The following is a 20,589-nucleotide window of genomic DNA, read 5'->3' as shown; positions in this document are numbered from 1 at the left end:
ATTTATTAATCCCTGTGGACCCACTGTGTGGGTGAACAACTAAAGAATCAGCTATGTGCCTGGATTCGAAACAAAAGGCCTGCACACAAGAGAGCCCCCAGTAGGAAAAATATTAAACTCACAAAAGTTAAGCAGCACTGTGAAGCATTAGGAATATAGTTTGTTTGACCCTTCTTATCCCATTTACAATGTTCTCTTCTTTCTATCCCTTTTTCAAGGAACAAACCACACACTACTAAGCAAGTTTAGAATGCTTTACTTACATATTCATATGCCTGATACATAGAATCATAGAATCATAGAATCATAGAGCTGGAAGAGACCACAAGGGCCATCGAGTCCAACCCCCTGCCAAGCAGGAAACACCATCAGAGCACTCCTGACATATGGTTGTCAAGCCTCTGCTTAAAGACCTCCAAAGAAGGAGACTCCACCACACTCCTTGGCAGCAAATTCCACTGTCGAACAGCTCTTACTGTCAGGAAGTTCTTCCTAATGTTTAGGTGGAATCTTCTTTCTTGTAGTTTGGATCCATTGCTCCATGTCCGCTTCTCTGGAGCAGCAGAAAACAACCTTTCTCCCTCCTCTATGTGACAGCCTTTTATATATTTGAACATGGCTATCATATCACCCCTTAACCTCCTCTTCTCCAGGCTAAACATGCCCAGCTCCCTTAGCCGTTCCTCATAAGGCATCGTGTGTTGTTTCATGCAGCGGCAAGGAAAAGCACAAGCAGAACACTCTTGGATATAAAGTACAGAATATAATTCCAAGCAGAAGGTAACTAAAACTATTAACAGATCTGTACGAAACAACCTAACATTTACAGAGCAAAATATCCTCTTGAATGATATACCTAGCACATGGAGCCTTACAAAAGGACAATATGAGTGGTCTCTCCGTGCCCTTACCACAACAAAAAGACTGATCCTGATGAACTGGAAAAATGAAAATGCAGCTCCCTTCTACAATTGGATTGAAGACTTATACAAACTCTCAACATATGAACAACTTGCATATAAATGCAGACTTGCTATGGAGAAATTCAATGATATTTAGAATCCATTCTTACAAATATTATAATAGGTTAAGACCTGGTGAAGTACATTAACAACCTTATAAAGTACACAGTTTTGGGTTTTCCCCTCCCCCCTTCATTTTCCCTTCTACATGGGTTCTGTTTCTCTTTTTCTCTCTTTTATTTACGTCTCAGTGTGTTTAGTGCACATATAATTATGTACTTTTTGAACTTTCAATAAAGATTTTTTTTTTAAAGCAAGTTTAGAATGTTTTACTTACATATTCATAGGCCTGATACATGTGTTGTTCCATGCAGCTGCGGGGGAAAGCATAAGCAGAACACTCTTGGACAGAAAGTACAGAATATAATTCCAAGCATGTGCTGTAAGTTAGTAAGCACTAACTAGCAGGTGTGCATATTGTAATCTCCCACATTCTGAACATTCACCTGGGCAAATGAGACAAAAGAACACTTCCACTGGGACAAGCTGTTCTCCTTTTAGTGCACAGCACAGGTAGAGTAAGCTTGGGGCCTCAGTGTGAAGGTGACTTCGGCGGTGAGGTCCAAATCTGAAACAGTCTTTCCAGGAGGAGGACAAAACGTAAACCTTTGGAGCAACCCAACAAAGAACAAGAAGATCTCCATCAAGGCCAGGCTTTCTCCAGGACAATTCCTACGGCCTGCAACAAACCAGTGGTTTGGACTTTCAATGAAAACGGCAAATAGAAGCAAGAGTCCAACAGTTTGCAATATTATTTTTGTAAGTTCTTTTGCGGGGCGGGGCAGTGGTAGTCCGGATGATACCCATGGGTCAGTTCCAAACTTGGGAAGGAACCTGGTCAATCAGCCAACCTGGTTGCTTTGTTACTGTAGTGGTCTTAGTCGGCCAGTTAAGTGCCACCACTCACATGTCCATTCACAAGAGGTTGTCATAGAGACAAATGAGTGGAGCTTTTCCCACCTCACCTGGCTGGATGGCACTCTCATCCAAGGATGGAGAATGACAAGGCCAAGACAGCGGAGGTGCTGTGTATGGGAGAGTTGTGTGTGACTTGGGCTGATGCTGGAAGCCAAAGAAACAGAGGCACATCTTGCTCTGTGCTGAATCCAAACCTGAGTTGGGGGAATCCCCTGGACCCCTAAGGGGGAGGCAAGACCGGCTGGTGTGTTAATGCTGCAAGACCCTTCATCCATTGCTCAGGTTACATATACGTGTAAACAAAACCATACGTCCTAAAGACACCACAGTCTCCATGGACTTTAGTTTCCAGGAAACTGAACCCTAGGAGACTACAGTTGAGCACAACATTATCAATTATTTGGTGAGTGCATGCCCTGTCTTAATACTCCAAGGGAGTGTCGCTGGGACCCAGTGACTGGAGCACTGATAATAAGAAGATGTCCTAAGTCCTGGGGAGCCAAGAGGGGCTGTGATGTGGGAAGTGGCACAGACTCCGACACTGAGGCAGGACCTAGCAGCCTCCAGCTCCAAGCCAGTCACCCCTGGCAGGGAACCTTCAGAAGAACCACTGAGAGACTCTCGTTCTCCATCCCTGCCTGGCAACGCACACAGGTACCCTTGGCAGAGTGGTGATGCGGCCCAAAGCTGCAGGTGTGCAGACTGCCCCTTTAAAGACCTTGACAAGAGGGGACAGAGCTCTGGGGGGATAGCCAGGCCCAGGGGAGGATATGAGTGCAAGTCAACTCCACTGCCATCCTTGGAGCTTTCTGAGGTTCAGCCACTCAGACCAAATCAGCCACTTGCTCTGCTAGCTAGCTGTGGTCCTGTTGGTCCTCAAGGGCTGTGTCTGGGGCCGCAAGAAGCTGATCTCTCCCTATGGTCTTATCTCATGTTCATAATAAAGCCAGGTCACATACACGGCACTCCCAGGTGGTCTCCATGTCTCATGCCTAGAACTTCCAAGAACTGACTCAGAGGAGGGGAATCTGCCTGTTGTGTAAGAACACGAGCCCATGGCCCATCTGGTCCAGCATCCTGTTCTTGCAGCAGCCAACCAGATGCCCCAGTGGGAAGCCTGCGATCTGGATAGGAGCGCAACAGCGCTCTGCCCACCTGCGATTCCCAGCAATGGGTAGTCAGAGACACAAGGCCTCTGACAGTGGAGGCAGAGCATAGCTATACCCTTGGAAGATAGGGTGGTTGTCATCAAGCACCATCTTTGCCTGCAGGAAGAATTTGTGTTACCTATAGTGAAGGGCAGGAAGGCGTCCTTCTTCACAAAGTTCCCCTCGGCATCCAGAAAGTGGTTGGGGTTAAACTGGGTGGGGGTTTCCCACTGGGTCTTGTCATACAGCACAGAGGTGATAGAGGGGATCACGGGTGTGCCCTGGGAGGCAAGCAGAGTTTACATTGTTAAATGGGGGGGGGGGGAATCGGAGGGAAGGCATTCCATTGCCCACAACTTTATTATTATTATTATTATTATTATTATTATTATTATTATTATCATTTATAATCCCACCATTCTGCCAAACAGCTCAAGGTGGCATACCTGGTTGTCTCTGTTTTATCCTCACAACAACCCTGCGAGGGAGCTTCAGCTGAGAAATAATGACTGCCTCAAAGCCTCTTATTGATCTTCAAGGCCAAGTGAGGATTTGAACTCTAGTCTCCCAGGTTTTATCCTGACACTCTAACCACTACTCCACATTGCCTCTCAAGTTCTCAAGGAAGGAAAAGTCACAGCAGGAACACAGGGAAGGCCTTAGACAACTTCCTTTTTCAGCCTGCATTCAGACATGCAGTTTATTGCATTTGTTTTCTGGGTTATAATGCTACCGCTTCTGTACCGAGTTCTAACAACCCTTTTACTCTGCAGTTCCTGCTGCGTTACAGAACTGGGCCTTTTTGACTGATATACTACCATGCTGCACTGAAGCTTAAATGTCGGGAAATTCCAATTACGTGAGATTCCAACACAAACAAGCACACCTCACGATTTTCTGAGCTAATCGGGTTGCAACGGGATTTTTTCCCTGGACACCATTATTGTGGTAATTAGTGCTAAGCTTCTGCTAGACCCCACTTTACATTGTGTGAATGATCACATGAAACATGGAAATTGACAGGTCAGGGAAGATCAGGAAAGAGGAACGTGCTGCCTGAACGCAGCCTCGGAGGTCAGCTTTGACGCCAGATGTCCTCTTTCAGACATGGCGCACTCCCAGCCTACCTTGCCCACTTGGCCGTGCTGGCAGGGCAAGCTTCCTACCTTGGGAATGAAGTAGCCGCGGAAGCAAGTGTCCACAGCGGTGCAGCGGGGAAACTGCTGCAGGATACTGGCAAACCTCTGCACCTCGTGGACTATGGCGTTGTTGAAGGGCAGCTGCTTCCTGTCTTCAGAGGTGGGCAGGCGTTCCAGCCCAATGACCCTTTCAATTTCCTCTCGTGCCTGCCCTGAAATGGGAGTTCTCTACAGTTATTATAAAAAAAGAGGTGGAACCAGGTATGAACGCAACAACTTAACGCAGGCTTTTATACTTGCAATGGCTGCTTTATCACTCATTCACATAGTTTGGAGAGGCCCCCTTGGAGCTCTTCGCAATTTCTTTTTGGTTTAATGACCCTCAACAATTTAGTATCGTCGGCCTTTGATAATATTTCTTGGGATTTTATGTTAAAAAACTTTGAAATGATGGAGATGGGACAAATGTTTTTAAATGGTATTAAGGCAATATATATGGATCAAAAAGCTAAATTAATAGTTAATAATGTGATGACAGAAAACATAAAAATAACTAAGGGTACAAGACAAGGTTGTCCTCTATCACCATTGTTATTTATCGCGGTCCTGGAAGTCTTTTTAAGGGCAATGAGAAGTAATGATCAAATAAAAGGGGTAACGGTGGGTCGAAAAGAATATAAGGTTAAAGCTCTTGCAGATGATTTAGTATTAACTTTGGAAGACCCCATGAATAGGGTAACAGAAGTGTTGAAAGAAATTGATCAGTTTGGTCAGCTGGCAGGATTTATTTTGAACAAGAAAAAAACTAAAGCAATCACCAAAAATATAGATCAAGAGGCAATTAATAGACTACAGCAACAAACAGAGATAGAAGTAGTCAAGAAAGTTAAATACTTAGGAGTATGGTTAACCCCCAGGAGTATTGATTTGTTTCAGAATAATTATGTTCCAACTTGGAATAAGATCAAAAGGGTGTGGGGAAGAATGAAATTGTCATTTTGGGGAAGGATTGCAACAATTAAAATGAATGTGCTACCGAAGATGTTATTCTTATTTCAAACGGTTCCAGTAATCAAAGGGGCAGCAATTTTAAAAAATTGGCAAATAGAAATTTCAAGGTATATCTGGCAGGGTAAGAAGCCGAGGATAAAATTTAAGATATTGACAGATGTGAAAGCAAGAGGAGGCTTCGCCCTGCCAGATTTGAAATTGTACTATGAAGCATCCTGCCTCTGTTGGTTGAAGGAATGGATGAAATTAGAAGATACTGATTTGTTAGATCTGGAAGGTTTTGATAATAGATTTGGGTGGCATGCGTATTTGTGGTATGACAAGAAACGTGTACATAAAGGATTTGAAAACCACATCATAAGAAGGTCTCTGATTGAAGTGTGGGAAAGATATAAAAACCTGTTGGAACAAAAAACTCCATATTGGTTATCGCTATTGGAGGCGATGAGTGTGAAGAAAGTCAATATGACTGGGGGATGGGTGACATATGAGAAGCTAATAAGTAAAAGAGAAGGTAAATGGAAAATGAGACCATTTGAAGAAGTTAAGGAATATGTTAATGATTGGTTGCATTTTTTTCAGATTAATGAAATGTTTAAAAAAGACTTGAACCAAAGGGGTTTTGCAGATAAAGAATCAAAATTTCAAACAGAAATATTGAATAATGATTTTAAAATTCTAGCAAAAATGTATAAGATACTGTTAGAATGGTGTACAAAGGATGAAGAGGTAAAATCAGTTATGATTGATTGGGCCAAAGACTTAGGACACAATATACAAATGGAAGATTGGGAAAAATTATGGAAAGAAGGTTTAAGATTCACTGCATGTACAACTATAAAAGAAAATGTGATGAAAATGATGTATTGATGGTATGTAACTCCGGTAAAATTAGCAAAAATGTACAAGACAAGTAACAAATGTTGGAAATGTAAAGAAAAAGAAGGTACTTTTTATCATATGTGGTGGGAATGTAAGAAAGTAAAAAGCTTTTGGGAAATGATTTATAATGAATTGAAGAAAATGTTGAAATATACATTTGCTAAGAAACCAGAAGCATTTTTATTAGGCATTACAGGTAATGAGATAAACAAGAAAGAAAAGAAGTTATTTTTATATGCAGTGACAGCAGCAAGAATATTGATGGCCCAGAAATGGAAACAAGAGGAGCTACCTACATTAGAAGAATGGAGAACAAAAATGATAGACTACGCAGAATTGGACAGAATGACAGGAAGGATGAGAAACTGACAAGATCAAAGATTCACAGAAGATTGGGAAAAATTTATTGAATATTTGCAAAAATTAAGTGATAATCAGATTACGTTTGTAAGTTTTAATGAAGCATTGTGATGGGAAATAAGTATTAAAAGGGGATGAAGTTTACAGTAATAATATAAACAATAAAATAGAAATGTGTTTAAAGTTAAAATATGAAGGATTTGCAGACAAGTTGAGGGAAGTCGAAAAAAGAGAAATAAGATGTAACTAAGATGTATGGAGTGTATAATTTTGTTTTGTATTTGAAAATTTATATATATATATATATATATATATATATATATATATATATAAGACCTCTTAGACACAACACAATGGCTGAATAAACCATCTTTGTAATCCAAAAAAAACAAACAAAAACAATTTAGTATCGTCAGCAAACTTGGCCACCTCACAGATCCCCTCTAACTCTAGATCAGGGGTCAGCAAAGTTTTTGTGGCTTGGGCCGGTTCATGGTCCCACAGACGCCCCGGTGGGCCAGAGACTCTGTGTGTGTGTGCGCGAGCGAACGCTATTTCCGGTGCTCCTTCTGGCGCGGAGGAGACATGCGCAGCTTCCCATTGGCTGCAGGAGGAGTGGGCAGCAGGGGTCCATGGGCCGGTTAAACGACCCCCATGGCCCGTTTGTGGCCCATGGGCCTTAGGTTGCTGACCCCTGCTCTAGATAGTTCATGAACAAGTTAAAAACCACAGGTCCCAATACTGATCCTTGGGGGACTCCACTTTCCACATCTTCCCATTTATTCCTACTCTTTGCTTCCTGTGATCTACTCAAACCGCGATCCACAATAGGACCTCTCCTTTTATTCATCCCTCCCAGTGCATCTTTGTCACAGCGACGAGAGTTTGGCTGGTTCATAGTAAAAATCAGAATGCAACGCTGTCCAACTTTGAAACACAAAAGTATGGCTTACGTTGAATATCGGGGTATTTCATCATCAGCAGGATAGCCCACTGCAATGTGGTGCCTGTGGTCTCTGTCGCAGCTAGGACCAGGTCAAAGACTGCTGCCACAATGTTGGTGTCATTGAACAAGTTCCTGTCTTTGCTCCTTTCCTTGGAGTAAGAAGAGCAAGGTGCAAATGTTGTGGTTTATTTATATTTAAACAAAACAAAACAAAGCAAAGCAAAACAAAACAACAACAGCAAGAAATTTGTATACTGCCCTTAATCCAAAGATCCCTGGGCGGTTTCCAGCAGAAAAATACAAAATGAGAACATAATAAAACAAAAACAAACAAATAACACACACACATACACACCAACACATTTAAAAAGCCACAGAATGTTAATCAGTCAAATTCCTGGTTGAAGAGAAATGTTTTTGCCTGGCACCTAAAGATATATAACAAAGGTGCGGGCCTGCTCCTTCATTACGTTACAGACAAGGAATCAGTTCCTGGGGAGGGTCTCAGCAGTGCAGTCTCTCAGTGCTCTGCTGTGTTCCTTCCTCCATCTCCCTGGCTGCGCTGCCCCTGAGTCACATGCCGGCTTTGGTGCCAGCTGCTGCTGCGCTGAAGTTGTGCCTGCTCCATTCCCATATAACAGGAGGCATGTTTGTTTGTTGGATCAAGCTTGCTTAGCCTTCTCGGTAGTGGCGCCCTCCCTGTGGAATGCCCTCCTTTCAGATGTCAAGGAGATAAAGAATTGCACAACTTTTAGAAGACATCTGAAGGCAGCCTGGTATCGGGAGGTTTTTAATGCTTGATGTTTTATGTTTTTAGATATGCTGTAAACCGCCCAGATATGTGGAGTATAAATTAAATTATTATTATCATTATTATTATTATTAGCCATGCACAGCACTTGCCTTGAATCTTACTTTGCCTACATATCATGCTGAAGGCAGCCCTGTTTAGGGAAGCTTTTAATGTTTGATGTATTATAGTATTTTAATATTTTTTGGAAGCCGCCCAGAGTGGCTGGGGAAGCCCAGGCAGATGGGTGGGGTATAAATAATAAATTATTATTATTATTAAATATTATGGAACGAACCATGCTCCAAGCTTGAGTTTTTCATCCAGGGTTAGAGCCAGGACACAAAGCTCAAAGTGGCTAACAGGAAAATACTGTTATGAGTTTGTGGGTGTTAGACACCCTAAATTTCTGGGTCTAGCAGGAGTTAGAATTTCATCAGGGCTTGATGTTAAGACTAGGTGCCAGACCCGTATAGATTAAGCCAGTGTGCATTAAGCTGTGTGCTAGACACGTCTAATCCTTTAATTAAGCCAAGTGTTAAGAGCTAATTAAGCCAGGTTAACTTCCTCATGAGGTGATACCCTGGTTAATGAGCCATTAGGAAGAACAAAGGATCCAGGGACTCTGTCTAAGATGGCAAACAGAAGGGGCCCCTCTCTCCCTCAACATATACAGCCAGAGTTTAGAGAGAATTAGGGTTGCTATGATATGAATGAGACAGAAAAAGATGCCTCACTGCCAGAAGGAAACACGAACCCTGGGTAAGTGTGCCTGGAACCCCTGGAAACTTGCAATGTTCAGACATTGGGGTGATGTGCAACAATATCACAACACAGTAAAACAGCAGAACCGATGAACCACAGAATGGCAAAATCTGCTTCTCAAGGCAAGGAATGGAAAATAAGCCAAAAGGTTATCTTATAATAATAATAACAATTTTTATTTATACCCCGCCCTCCCCAGCCAAGGCCGGGCTCAGGGCGGCTAACAAGCAATAATAAAACAAGTTGAATGAATACAACTTAAAAACAAGATTAAAATACAACATTAAAATATTGAAACATTAAAATGTTAAAATGCAGCCTCATCACAGGAGGAGAAAGGAAAAAGAAAGGGGGGGGGGAGGGAATCAAATTGGCTCCAAGCCAAAGGCCAGACGGAACAACTCTGTCTTACCGGCCCTGCGGAAAGAAATCAGATCCCGCAGGGCCCTGGTCTCATGAGACAGAGCGTTCCACCAGGCCGGAGCCAGAGCTGAAAAGGCCCTGGCTCTGGTTGAGGCTAATCTAACTTCCTTAGGGCCCGGGACCAGTAGGGTGGTCATCTTAGCTGATGAATTTGCTGCTAATATGTTTCCTTGACCAACAACTGCCCTGGGAAAATAAATACTGAATCTTTTCAACAAGCAAATAAACAATTTCTCATTTGTCACTCTAGCCATTCTCTCATTGGCCCACCGGCTAACCTTGGCAGGCTGTTCTGAGACTTACTCAGCATCATGGTTGGGATTGCCCACTTCTGTCCCTTTCCCTGAATTTTGTACCACTTTCAAACTCAGCTAATGCACTGTTTAGGGACATGATTTATCCTCTGCACATAACTTACTGGGGAACAGACATGCAGATACACACAAACACCCCACCAAGCGCCAAATAAGCACTGGAAAAGTTGGCCTTATATCTAGATAGATGATAGATGGATAGATAGATAGATAGATAGATAGATAGATAGATAGATAGATATACCTCTGACTGTTGCTTGGTTAGCATATAGTCGTAGTAGTTTTGTAAGAGGTTCTCATTGATACTCTTCTTGCCTGCTGCAAGGTATTCCCTCAGAATGACACGGGTCTTTTCCATTGTGTCCAAGATCATCTTGTGGGGTTTTAAAAGGAATCCAAGGAACGGGTAGACATTATATATCTAGAGAAGAACCCAAAAAGAGAAGTAAATGAAAAGTCAAGTAAAGATTGCATGCAAGAAAGATGTGACAGTAATTCTGTTGCAGATAGTGTGCTCTTGCACAACTCCCATTTCTTCCCGTTGGGTTTGTGCAAGGGGCCTTTGAGTCATCTTGGTGGCGTTCCTGAAAGTGGCATGCTATGCGATAGAGACTGAATTAGGGGAATCGTTTGAAAGGCTATGGGAATGCCTCATTGGAATCTGACATTTTGGAGAGATAGCGTGAGCTTAGCACCACAGATTTGCCTTCTGTCCTCCATCCCTTTCCCAGTGACCCGAAGCGTTTTAATGTCCCTTGAAGGGAGGGATAGGGCAGGGCAAGTGGGGGGGGGGGAATGGTGAGGAGAACCCACACAAAGACTTTCAGATTTGGGGCTTGAAAGGTTATTGATGGGTGGAGCAACAGTGGCTTAATCCCAGCCTAAAAAGGTTTCGCTCCGTTTACATGTGGTTTTAATTTAAACACCAGCTACGCACTGTGCAACAGGATCTGCGTGGGAGGGCTGCGAAGACTTCCAGGACAAACTGATGTTTGTAGATGGGTTGGCGGGAACCTACAGGCTAGGCCCCCGCTCAGTAAGGAGAGCGGGGAGAGAGAGATGACGGGAGCCCAAACTCATTTTGGCTTCAAATAAAAACATTTCTTTCCAGCCTGACTCAAGGACAGTTCCAGTTTTCCACTTGGAGAGTAAAGCCAGCTTCGTACAGCTGCTCTGCAGGGGGCACTGTGGTCTAAACCACCAAGCGTTTTGGGCTTGCCGATCGTAAGGTTGGCAGTTCGAATCCCCGTGACAGTGTGAGCTCCGTTGCTCTTTCCCAGCTCCTGCCAACCTAGCAGTTCGAAAGTACGCCAGCACAAGTAGATAAATAGGTATCGCTGCGGCAGGAAGGTAAACAGCATTTGCACGCACACTGGCACTCATCACATTGTTCCATGCGCCAGAAGCAGTTTATTCATGCTTGCTTTAATGCTATTTGAATTTCATTACTTTTTAATGGTGGTCTTTTAAATGTCATTAGCTTTTTGTATTTTACTGATGATCTTTTAATTTGGTTGTAAGCCACCTTGAGTCCCAGTCTGGGGGAAAGGCATGATGTCAACATATCTAATAATAAAAGTTGTTGATATCTAAGTGCCCATCACATTGTTGCTTTGCCTGTGGTGTGTTTACAAAGCACACATGGTTGTGGTTTTACTGCTACAAAATGACTAGTGTACACAGTGGTACCTCGGGTTACATACGCTTCAGGTTACATACGCTACAGACTCCGCTAACCCAGAAATATTACCTCAGGTTAAGAACTTTGCTTCAGGATGAGAACAGAAATCGTGCTCCGGTGGTGCAGCGGCAGCAGGAGGCCCCATTAGCTAAAGTGGTGCTTCAGGTTAAGAACAGTTTCAGGTTAAGTACAGACCTCCGGAACGAATTAAGTACTTAACCTGAGGTACCACTGTACCTGAGAAATCTCCGGGATTCTAGACTGCATCAAACCAGTTTCTAAGGCACGGCACCCTTTTCCACTGGCCAGCATGTGGAGTTTCTAAAACCACCAGCCAAGTCTGGATTACTTTTGCAATGGAAGATGCAAGAAGGATCGCCTACCTGCAGCTGTGGTTCTCCCAGCTGGACCACCACTTCATCAATATGTTTTAACAGAGTGAGAAAAGTCTCGTCGGCATAGTCAAATCTGTCTCCAAACACCATGCCATAGGCGATGTTTGTTGTAGCTAAAGTTAATGTCTTCAGTGGAAAGGGTTCACCTTTAAAACATAAAAGAAGAAGAAAAGAATGGAGAATAAACACAGTGGCACTTGCCAGATGGCAGGCATAGAAAAGGAGCAATAAAAGTGAAAAAAAATGCATCACCTTTAAAAGACTCGATCAGCTCAACCAGGAATTGCAGCTCTTCTTGAATCTTTCCTTCTATCCGTTTTTTGCCCATCCCAAGATCCCGCAAGCTTGCCAAGGTGTATCGACGTGTGGCTTTCCAAAGTTCCCCATCAGAGAAAATTACACCTGAGGAACACAACCCAGAAAACACAAGGATGAAGTTTTCTTCCACAAGAAGCTGTGTGGACTGGGATCCCAACCCACCTGTCTGGAAATGTTCTTACCTCTGGCTCTAGCACATATGGGGAGGGGGAAGTTGAACGTATGGCATATCCTGCAGGACCCCTGGAAGCTCCCACTCTGGAAAAGACCCTTCTCAGCCAGGCTGCAGGTGCCACTGCCTAGTTGCCACTGCCTAGTTGACCTTCCACACTCATCCCTCAGCAGCAGGCGCAGTACCAAGCCTAAGCTGAACCGCAGATCAGCAGCAGCCCCAACACACACCTAGCAGCAGTGCTGGATGGTGCCCAATGCGACTAGTAGGGTGGAGGACAGCAGAGGTGGTTTTAGGGTAGAGTGACTGGTGCAGCTGCACTGGGCACCACAACAATGCTGTAGAACAGAGTGCAAGAGGCAGGGGTCACTGAATTTTAGTGTCGCACAGGGCGCCGCTGAAATGTGAGAGCCCAAAGTCTGACCCTGAAGGGAGGGAGGCTAACAGTAGGTGGCACCAGAGCTGATGACTTGAAGAGCCAGCTAATTCAAGTTTTGCCCCCATCTTCCTCCCTGCTGAGTTCTGTAAGGGCAACACTGAGACTGAGGAGGAGGAGGAGAAAGATGACAGGCAGTGATTGGATGTAAGTGGAGGCTGGCTGAGGTTTGTAGGGCAGTGCCCCATCTTTCCAAATGAACCAGCCTCCACTGCCAACCAGCACAAAGCCTTTTGTCGGTGAAAAAATACTCAGGAGCAGGAAGCAATAACTGAGGCATGCTCTTCATCAAGTCCTACCAAGGAACCAGGAAGGGCCACAGAAGCCGTAAGACTGATGCAATGTCTCTTTCTACCCAGCTCCTTTTGCTCTGCTGCAGCCTTTGCCAATATGGTGCTCTTTTGGAGGTTCTGGACTACATTGCCCATCATTCTGAGCCAGTACATCCACAAGCAAGCCAGGAAGGTATGCTGCTGGGTAAGCAGGAAAATGAGATCTCCGTATGCAAGGTTGAACCAAAAACATCCTTTTTGATAGGTTAGAGGGGAGTTGTTGATTTTAAGGGAAAAAATGTATTGTTTGAGGATATTAATAAACGAAAGACACAAAGCAGAATTTTCGAGGGAGTTATCCAATCCAAGTAATATATAAATTAGTTCTGTGGGGGCTTAAGTGATCAGAACATGAAGACCTAATAGGGTCTTGCTGGATGAGATCGAAGGATCCATCTAGTCCAGCAAGCGGCTTTCTAGAGGGTCCCATCAGATGCCCCTGGGAACAAGCATGCAAGTGTGTGTGTGTGTGTGTGTGTGTGTGTGTGCGCGCGCGCACGTGTATAAATATACACACATGCACACAGACCCACAGCTCTTTCTCACATAAATACATGCAAGGCACCTCCCTTGTTCTCTCACACCCACTCGTGCACATCTGGGAAAGCAAGTGAGTTAATCAGGAAGGGAGAAGACCCTCTTGCTCCCCACTTTCTGCCCCTCTCTCCACTTGGCTGCTTCTTCCTTCACCCCACCCCCACAAATGCTAGCAAAGTAGAACATGTCTGGAGAGAAAATTCCACATGTGAGGCGTGGCTGCAGAGAAGACCTTCTCCCAAGTAGCCAGCTACCTCACACTGGAACGCACAGACGCATGGAGCAGGGCTTTGGCAAAGGATCTGAAAAATTAGGCAGGTTTTGGTACTCCTTCAGATATGGGACATGAGCTGCATATACGCCATACATTCAAAGCACATTTCCACCACCCCTAAAGAATCCTGGGAAATGTAGCTCTTTAAGGGTGCTGGGAATTGCAGCTCTGTGGGGGCCAGCTCTGTGATATTGTTGTTTAGTCATTTAGTCGTGTCCGACTCTTCGTGACCCCCTGGACCAGAGCACGCCAGGCACTTCTGTCTTCCACTGCCTCCCGCAGTTTGGTCAGACTCATGCTGGTAGCTTCGAGAACACTGTCCAACCGTCTTGTCCTCTGTCATCCCCTTCTCCTTGTGTCCTCCATCTTTCCCAAAATCAGGGTCTTTTCCAGGGAGTCTTCTCTTCTCATGAGGTGGCCAAAGTATTGGAGCCTCAGCTTCAGGATCTGTCCTTCCAGTGGGCTGATTTCCTTCAGAATGGAGAGGTTTGATCTTCTTGCAGTCCATGGGACTTTCAAGTCTCCTCCAGCACCATAATTCAAAAGCATAATTCAAACTCTGTGATACAACTAATTAAAAGGAACAGACACAAGTTCTGACCTTTAACAGCAAATTCTAGTGCTTCTCCCTGCCTTCCTTCAGCTGCCCTTGCAGCCCCGTTTAGGAACAATATGCATCAGAAAGTATTCTTCCCATGTTGCTCTTACCGTGCCCATTCTGCATCTGCTGGAATATTGGGAGTGGAGGCCTGTTTATGAATTCATTGCCTTTGCTCGTAAGCGCCTCTTTCACAGCCTCGTAGCCAGTCAGCACCAAAAACTTCTGGAAACCTAAATAGACCGTGAAGACTGGGCCATATTTTTCTGAAAGCTGGAAGAGAAGATGAGCTTGCTGTTACGTTTTCCTTGATTATAATTTAAGTAATGATTTATTGCAATTGTTGAGCGTGAATTTCTGTTTGTCGATGTTTCAAGAGTTAATTCTATAGCATGCTATTACACTCTAATAGATCATTGCATATTACTTTCTTTTATATAAGTTGTTTATTTTAAGTCATCAGGAAGAACTTTCTTATAGTAAGAGCTGTTTGACAGTGGGAGAGACTCCCTTGGGGGGGAGCTGCAAGTATTTGGCAATTGTTTTTAATTATTTCTATGCAATTTTACATACATTTTACTTACTAAGGGAAACTAAATTATTTTAATTTAACCAAAATATATTTTGAATTCCCAAGTCATTTTACAACTTTTCAGCACCTCTCATTTTTTGAATTTGAAAGCTGAAAAATTTCACATGCAGTGCTGCAGGCTGCCAGAGGAGGATGCAAGAGCTAAGCTCTTCAACTTTTCCAAGTGGTGAAAAGCATTCTGTTGTGCAACAGTTCTGCAGTTGTGTGGCTCTTGGAGAATGGAAATAGGGTTGCGATAGTCCATTCTTGCCCCCCGCCCTTCCACTATTCCAGTGAGGGGGAGGGGGATCCACTGCCTTGTCGGAGCATGAGAAAATCAATATGGCAAGATGAATGGAAGCTTCCTGTGAAGATGAAATAAAGTTTATCTCCTTTCATAACCATTCTTTGGTGCCACTTCGGGCAGGGGGAAGAAGCCCAAGCAAATATAAAACACCTTATTGCCACTGTTATAAGAACTTAAGGTCTCAAATATATAAATTAAATGTTCATAAATTTACAAGGCAAACATATACATAAGTATGTAAACCACATGTCTGAAATCGTACAGGAGAACAATCCTGAAACCATTCTGATTCTCCCAAATTGACCTCAAATGTTTCTCTGCAAGGAGAAAGGAAATGGAAAAGCCTCTATATTGTCTTTTGCTTACCTGTCTTTAGGGCATCTTTGTGTATGAATAGGGTGAGCCTGTGACCTGGATTCAGCAATTAAAGTATTTACCATCACAAAAGAATCTGGCCATTGTCAGGTATCCTGGTAGACAGGATTTCTGTTGTAGACTGCCTCCTTCTGTGCGGTATGTATGATGTTTTGGGGAGTGTTCTTGAGCTACAGGGTGGGCAATTTCAAAAGTCAATATAAGGGCTTGCGCACCATTGTTCTCCTGCGTGTGGTGAGTGAGGACCCTGTTGCAACAGTTCAATAAAGATCAGGCTTACTAGCTGCTTGGCTTCTCAATATTCTCTGGTTGGCCTCTGTTATTTCTCGTATACAGGCTCTTGGATACCCCATAAGGCAAAAGGAGCAGATTTTGTTAACATCACCACACAACTGTTCTTTGCCTTTGTGTTGAACTTTACAACGAGGCAGGGCATGTTGATGGTTTGCTTTCCATCTTTCATCTCTTTTTTTAGTCTCGCCAAAGCACAGCAATGCTACAAGAATGGTGGTGGTGGTGGAAATTCAGAGAAGGGTGGAACTCTGGGAATTGTAGTTCTGTGAGGGGAACATGGGTGTGAATGAGAAATGGTCACAGGCAGGGCTCAATTGGAAAAGTAGGATCAAAAGCAGCTACATTTGCACCGTACATTTAAAGCACTATGATACACTTTAAACAGTCATGGCTCCCCATCCTCCAAAGAATTATGGGAGCTGTAGTTTGTTAAGGGTGCTGAGAGTTGCTAGGAGACCCCCTATTCCCCTCACAGGACTACAGTTTCCAGTGTTCCCTGGGAAGAGGGATTGATTGGGAAGTTTGATCTTTCAAATTTCAGCAGCACCCTGTGCAAGGCCAAAATTTGGAACCCCTCTGCCTCTTGCCCTCCATTCTGCTAAATTCACTACATCATGGTTGCAACGCCCTGCGGCGCCCGCTAGGTTCAGTGCCCGGTCCAGCAGAACTGGTCATGCAGTCCTAAATCTGCCTCTGGCTTTGTACATGCTAGACCTTTAAAACCACATTCAAAGCACATCCTTTCCTTCAAAGAAATCTGGGCGCTGTAGTTTGTTAAGAGTCACTGGGAACTGGAACTCTGAGAGGGGTAAACTAAAGTGCCCAAAATTTTTTTTGGGGAGAAAGAATCTGCTTCCAATCTGTTTTAAGATGTTCCCACCGCAAACAGTGGTGTGGCCCAAACTGAAATGGATCCTACTTTTGTTTTTTTAAAAAGAACAAATTTCAGTTTGTGCTGGAGACTCCAATACTTTTAAAGTAGTTTTACTGAATCATTTAGGTGAAATAAGAGGGCTGTTTATGTCTACAACAGATCTTCTTTTCTTTCTTTCTTTTTTACAAACAATACCTTATGTGCTAAAGTGCTCATTCTCTGATATTCAGAACCTCATGAAATTTCAAAACAATAAGAGAAAATAGTTCGCCAGGTTAAATGGGGCAGGAGAGTTCCTTCAACTCTTAAAAAAACCAAAACCACAGCTGTGCTGATTGCAAGTTTGTTTCCAGGAAATTTTAGGAGCTGAAAATGCACCTTATTTAACCTCTGGATAATAAGTAATTGATAAACAATGTGAATTTCTGTGTGCATAATGTGATTTATTGTGTGTGTGCAACCTTCAATGGGTCAGTCATTTCTGCTCCCCCACCCCCCATGAACAACAAGTGATCAGAGATAGCCCGACTGCTGCTGGAAACCTTGAGGCTGGATTACTGCAATGCGCCCTATGTGTGGGTGCCCTTGGAGCTTGTTCGGAAGCTCCAATGGGTGCAGAATTGTTGTTTTGAATACCGGTAACTTTTTAATGGGTTTCATGAACAAAGCTCATAGGAATAATAAATGACACAGATAAGTATACCAAATCTCCTCATGTCATTTCTGCATCACAAAAACAGCATAATAAATTTGCAGTGATATCTACATCATATGGTTCATTATTAGTAGCCATGTATAATGGTATGGGGTTGCTCGTGCGTAAGTTGCCGCCTCTCCTGGCTATGTTGCCTTGTTAAACCTTTCTGTCTGGACAGCCCTTCAATTCGTGGCTGCCTCAGTCGCTAGCAGAATCCGTCAGTGGGCGTTTCTTAAACCTTTTCCAACATAAAAGTTGTTTGACACCCAGTCTCCTCCTACTTTCTCTGCGCGGAAGTCTTCTGCGCAGGGAGGGCGTGGGTAGCGGAGGACCAGTGCTCTCCCCGCTGGTGTCCGGTGAAGAGTCTGGGAGCCCTCTCTCCGATTCCCCCATCTGCCCCTCCTTATTCCTGGTGTTGCACTGAATTGCTTCCCCATCTGCTGAGCTGCCTCTCTCCCTGCTGGGCCCTTCTCCAGCATCATTAGAGAGCCTCCCCTCCACCTCTAGCTCCGATGTCAGTTCCCTGACACCATGTGACTCCATGATTAAAGCATCTGTCACCTGCTACCGAGCCAGGTTCAAGTCCTTGCATTAAAGCCCTCGGCAACTTGGGTCTAAGGTACCTCTGGGTCTGCCTGGACCCTTATATCCCAGCTTGACCACAGAGATCATCTGCAAGAGCGTCTCTTTTCATTCCCCGAGTTTGTGAGGCTCACTTGACAACAACATGAAACCGAGCCATTGTCATCAGTCCAGTCCTGTGTCAATAGAGATTCAGAAGGCAGCTTCTGTTTCAACCTTTTAAACACCTGCTGTAAACAAATGCAAGCAATGAAGAAGATATATTTCCGCCATAGTCAGCTGATTTCTAATTTTAAGTTTTTAAATATGGTTTCTATTGTATGGTTGTATTGTTCCAAATGTGAATTGCCCTGGCATCTTTTTTATTTTTTATGAATAGCGGTGTATGAATATTTTCAGTCAAATAAACTAGTGCAAAAGAGGGGATTTTATCTCCCCTGCCCCACAGCTGGAAAAAAGGCCTTGTTGGTGGCAGCAGAGAAACAAGTACGCATCTTCCCTAGCTACTTTAGATCCTTGTGACCAGTCACCTCTCCAAAAACTGCGCTCTCAGCTGTCAAGAGGGCCAAGGTGTCGGCGAGGGGAGTGGGGACAATCTCACTGGATGACTCATCAGATGCTGATCATAGCACTGGGTCAGGATGGATGAAGCTACAAAATACCCCAGAAAACTTACGTAACTGATTTGCTTCTGCTCTGCAAATCAGGTGCTGCTGCAGGTAGTCATGCCCCAGGTTCTCTTCATGCCACTGCCAAAATTGGTAGGTGGTCTCTGAGGTGGGGGAGACCTGGAGCGGCCCTCTAATTCTGAACCCTGGTTTTCTGCCCTGGTATGTAGGACTACAGCCTTGGACCTCGAATATTATTTAAGGAGTTTAACATTTTCACCATCATAATCGCAAGTGATCTGCTCTGAAAATCACACTGTGAAACGATACTCAGGGATTTACGGAAAGCTAAACTCTACGTTGGCCGCACTGAAATGGGAAGGTTTAAAAACAGAACCAACGCCTCCCTCCCACCCTCCAACCACAAGCCATCACCACATCTCACCTTCATATATGATAAATCTTGTCTTCTGATATCTATCAAATGCAAATTGCCAATGACTGGGAGTGGACGAGGACCTGGAGGCAGGGGCAGAGGTGATTTCCCATGGCTGCTGCTCAGAAACCAGAATGTCGTTAGGAAGATCAGCGCAAGCAGCAAGAAAACTGAGACTGGGTCAAGGAGGACGAATGTCCACAGAGCCATGTTGAGGCTGACTTGGAAGGAAGAGAGTGAGAGCAAGAATTGATGGAGCAACTCTCAAATACTGCTTATCTGCTCAGCGTTTTGTTTTGCATGGGGGGGGAGCACGTTACATAACATTTAAGATCTGCACTCCACTTTATTGGTCCACTTGGCTGCCCTGGGCAAAGTCTTCCCATCTGCTGAAAGCCAAACATTATGAGGCAATACTGAAAGAGGCCTATGTCATCCATGAGGATTTCACCAGTTGCCATTTAGAGCTTCCAAGATATGGAGTGTTCCAGTGCATTCTTCCACCTTTTTATCCTTGGCACATCAACTTTCTTAGCATCTGGGTAGGTGTGCCTAACCAATAATGTTTTGGGTTTTCTTTAGGAGCTGACAAAAAGAATACAGTAAAGATGCCTGCTTGCTATCAACAGGGAGGGCGTTCCACACACTAAATGAGTTCTTACAAATGTCAGTTCTACCAGTCTTAGTAGATGAGTGGGCACATGAGGGGAAAGGAAATCTCACAGGTAAACTGGTCCCAAGTTGTTAAGGGCTTTATATACCAAGAGTAGCTCCTTGAACCTGGCCTGGTAGCAACCAGCAACCAGTGTAGACCTCTACAGCAAAGGTTTTATATGGTGATGAGGCCTGTTAGCAATCGTGTGCAGCATTCGACACTCACTGCAGCATCCAGATCAAGCGCAAGGGAAGCCCCACAAAAAGCGCATTGCAGTAATTCAGTCTCAAAGCAACCAGCACATATAGCAGGGTCTCCCAAACTTGAATCTCCAGCTGTTTTTGGACTACAATTCCCATCATCCCTGACCACAGGTCTTGCTAGCTAGGGATGATGGGAGTTGTAGCCCCAAAACAGTTGGAGACCTAAGTTTTAGAAACCCTGGCATAAAGTACTGTGGCGAGGCTTTCGTGGTCCAGGAATGTTGGCCTTTGAGCAGATGTGAGGCAGTCTGGGCATGTATCTTGATTAACCAGATGGGTTGGGGAAAATAATAAAATTATTATTATTATTATGGTCATAACTGTACATGTCAATTTGGTATGGGCATTCCACACATCAAATTATAGGAAATGAGTTGGCTGGCAGATATATAATAGGTTTGAAATGCCTGTGTAAAGGTAAAGGGACCCCTGACCATTAGGTCCAGTCGTGACCGAATCTGGGGTT

General features: G+C 44.0%; 1 protein-coding gene across 1 annotated transcript; it reads right to left on the bottom strand.

The window, feature by feature from the left end:
• Positions 1–240: 240 nt before the first annotated feature.
• On the bottom strand, positions 241–19,490 carry LOC308463002 (cytochrome P450 2W1-like). The gene is made up of 9 exons (XM_080981129.1): positions 19,215–19,490; positions 14,572–14,734; positions 12,047–12,196; positions 11,783–11,940; positions 9,963–10,139; positions 7,434–7,575; positions 4,255–4,439; positions 3,228–3,369; positions 241–1,701 (listed from the first exon to the last, which is right to left on the bottom strand). The coding sequence occupies exons 1-9, from the start codon at positions 19,413–19,415 to the stop codon at positions 1,520–1,522; spliced, it is 1,500 nt and encodes a 499-aa protein (XP_080837255.1). The 5' UTR covers positions 19,416–19,490; the 3' UTR covers positions 241–1,519.
• Between the last annotated feature and the right edge of the window lie 1,099 nt (positions 19,491–20,589).

Source organism: Podarcis pityusensis, assembly GCF_964106645.2.
Source record: "Podarcis pityusensis genome assembly, chromosome: 14".
NCBI lineage: Eukaryota > Metazoa > Chordata > Lepidosauria > Squamata > Lacertidae > Podarcis > Podarcis pityusensis.
Note: the sequence above shows the minus strand (reverse complement) of the source record. Positions and strands in the feature narration are given on the sequence as shown.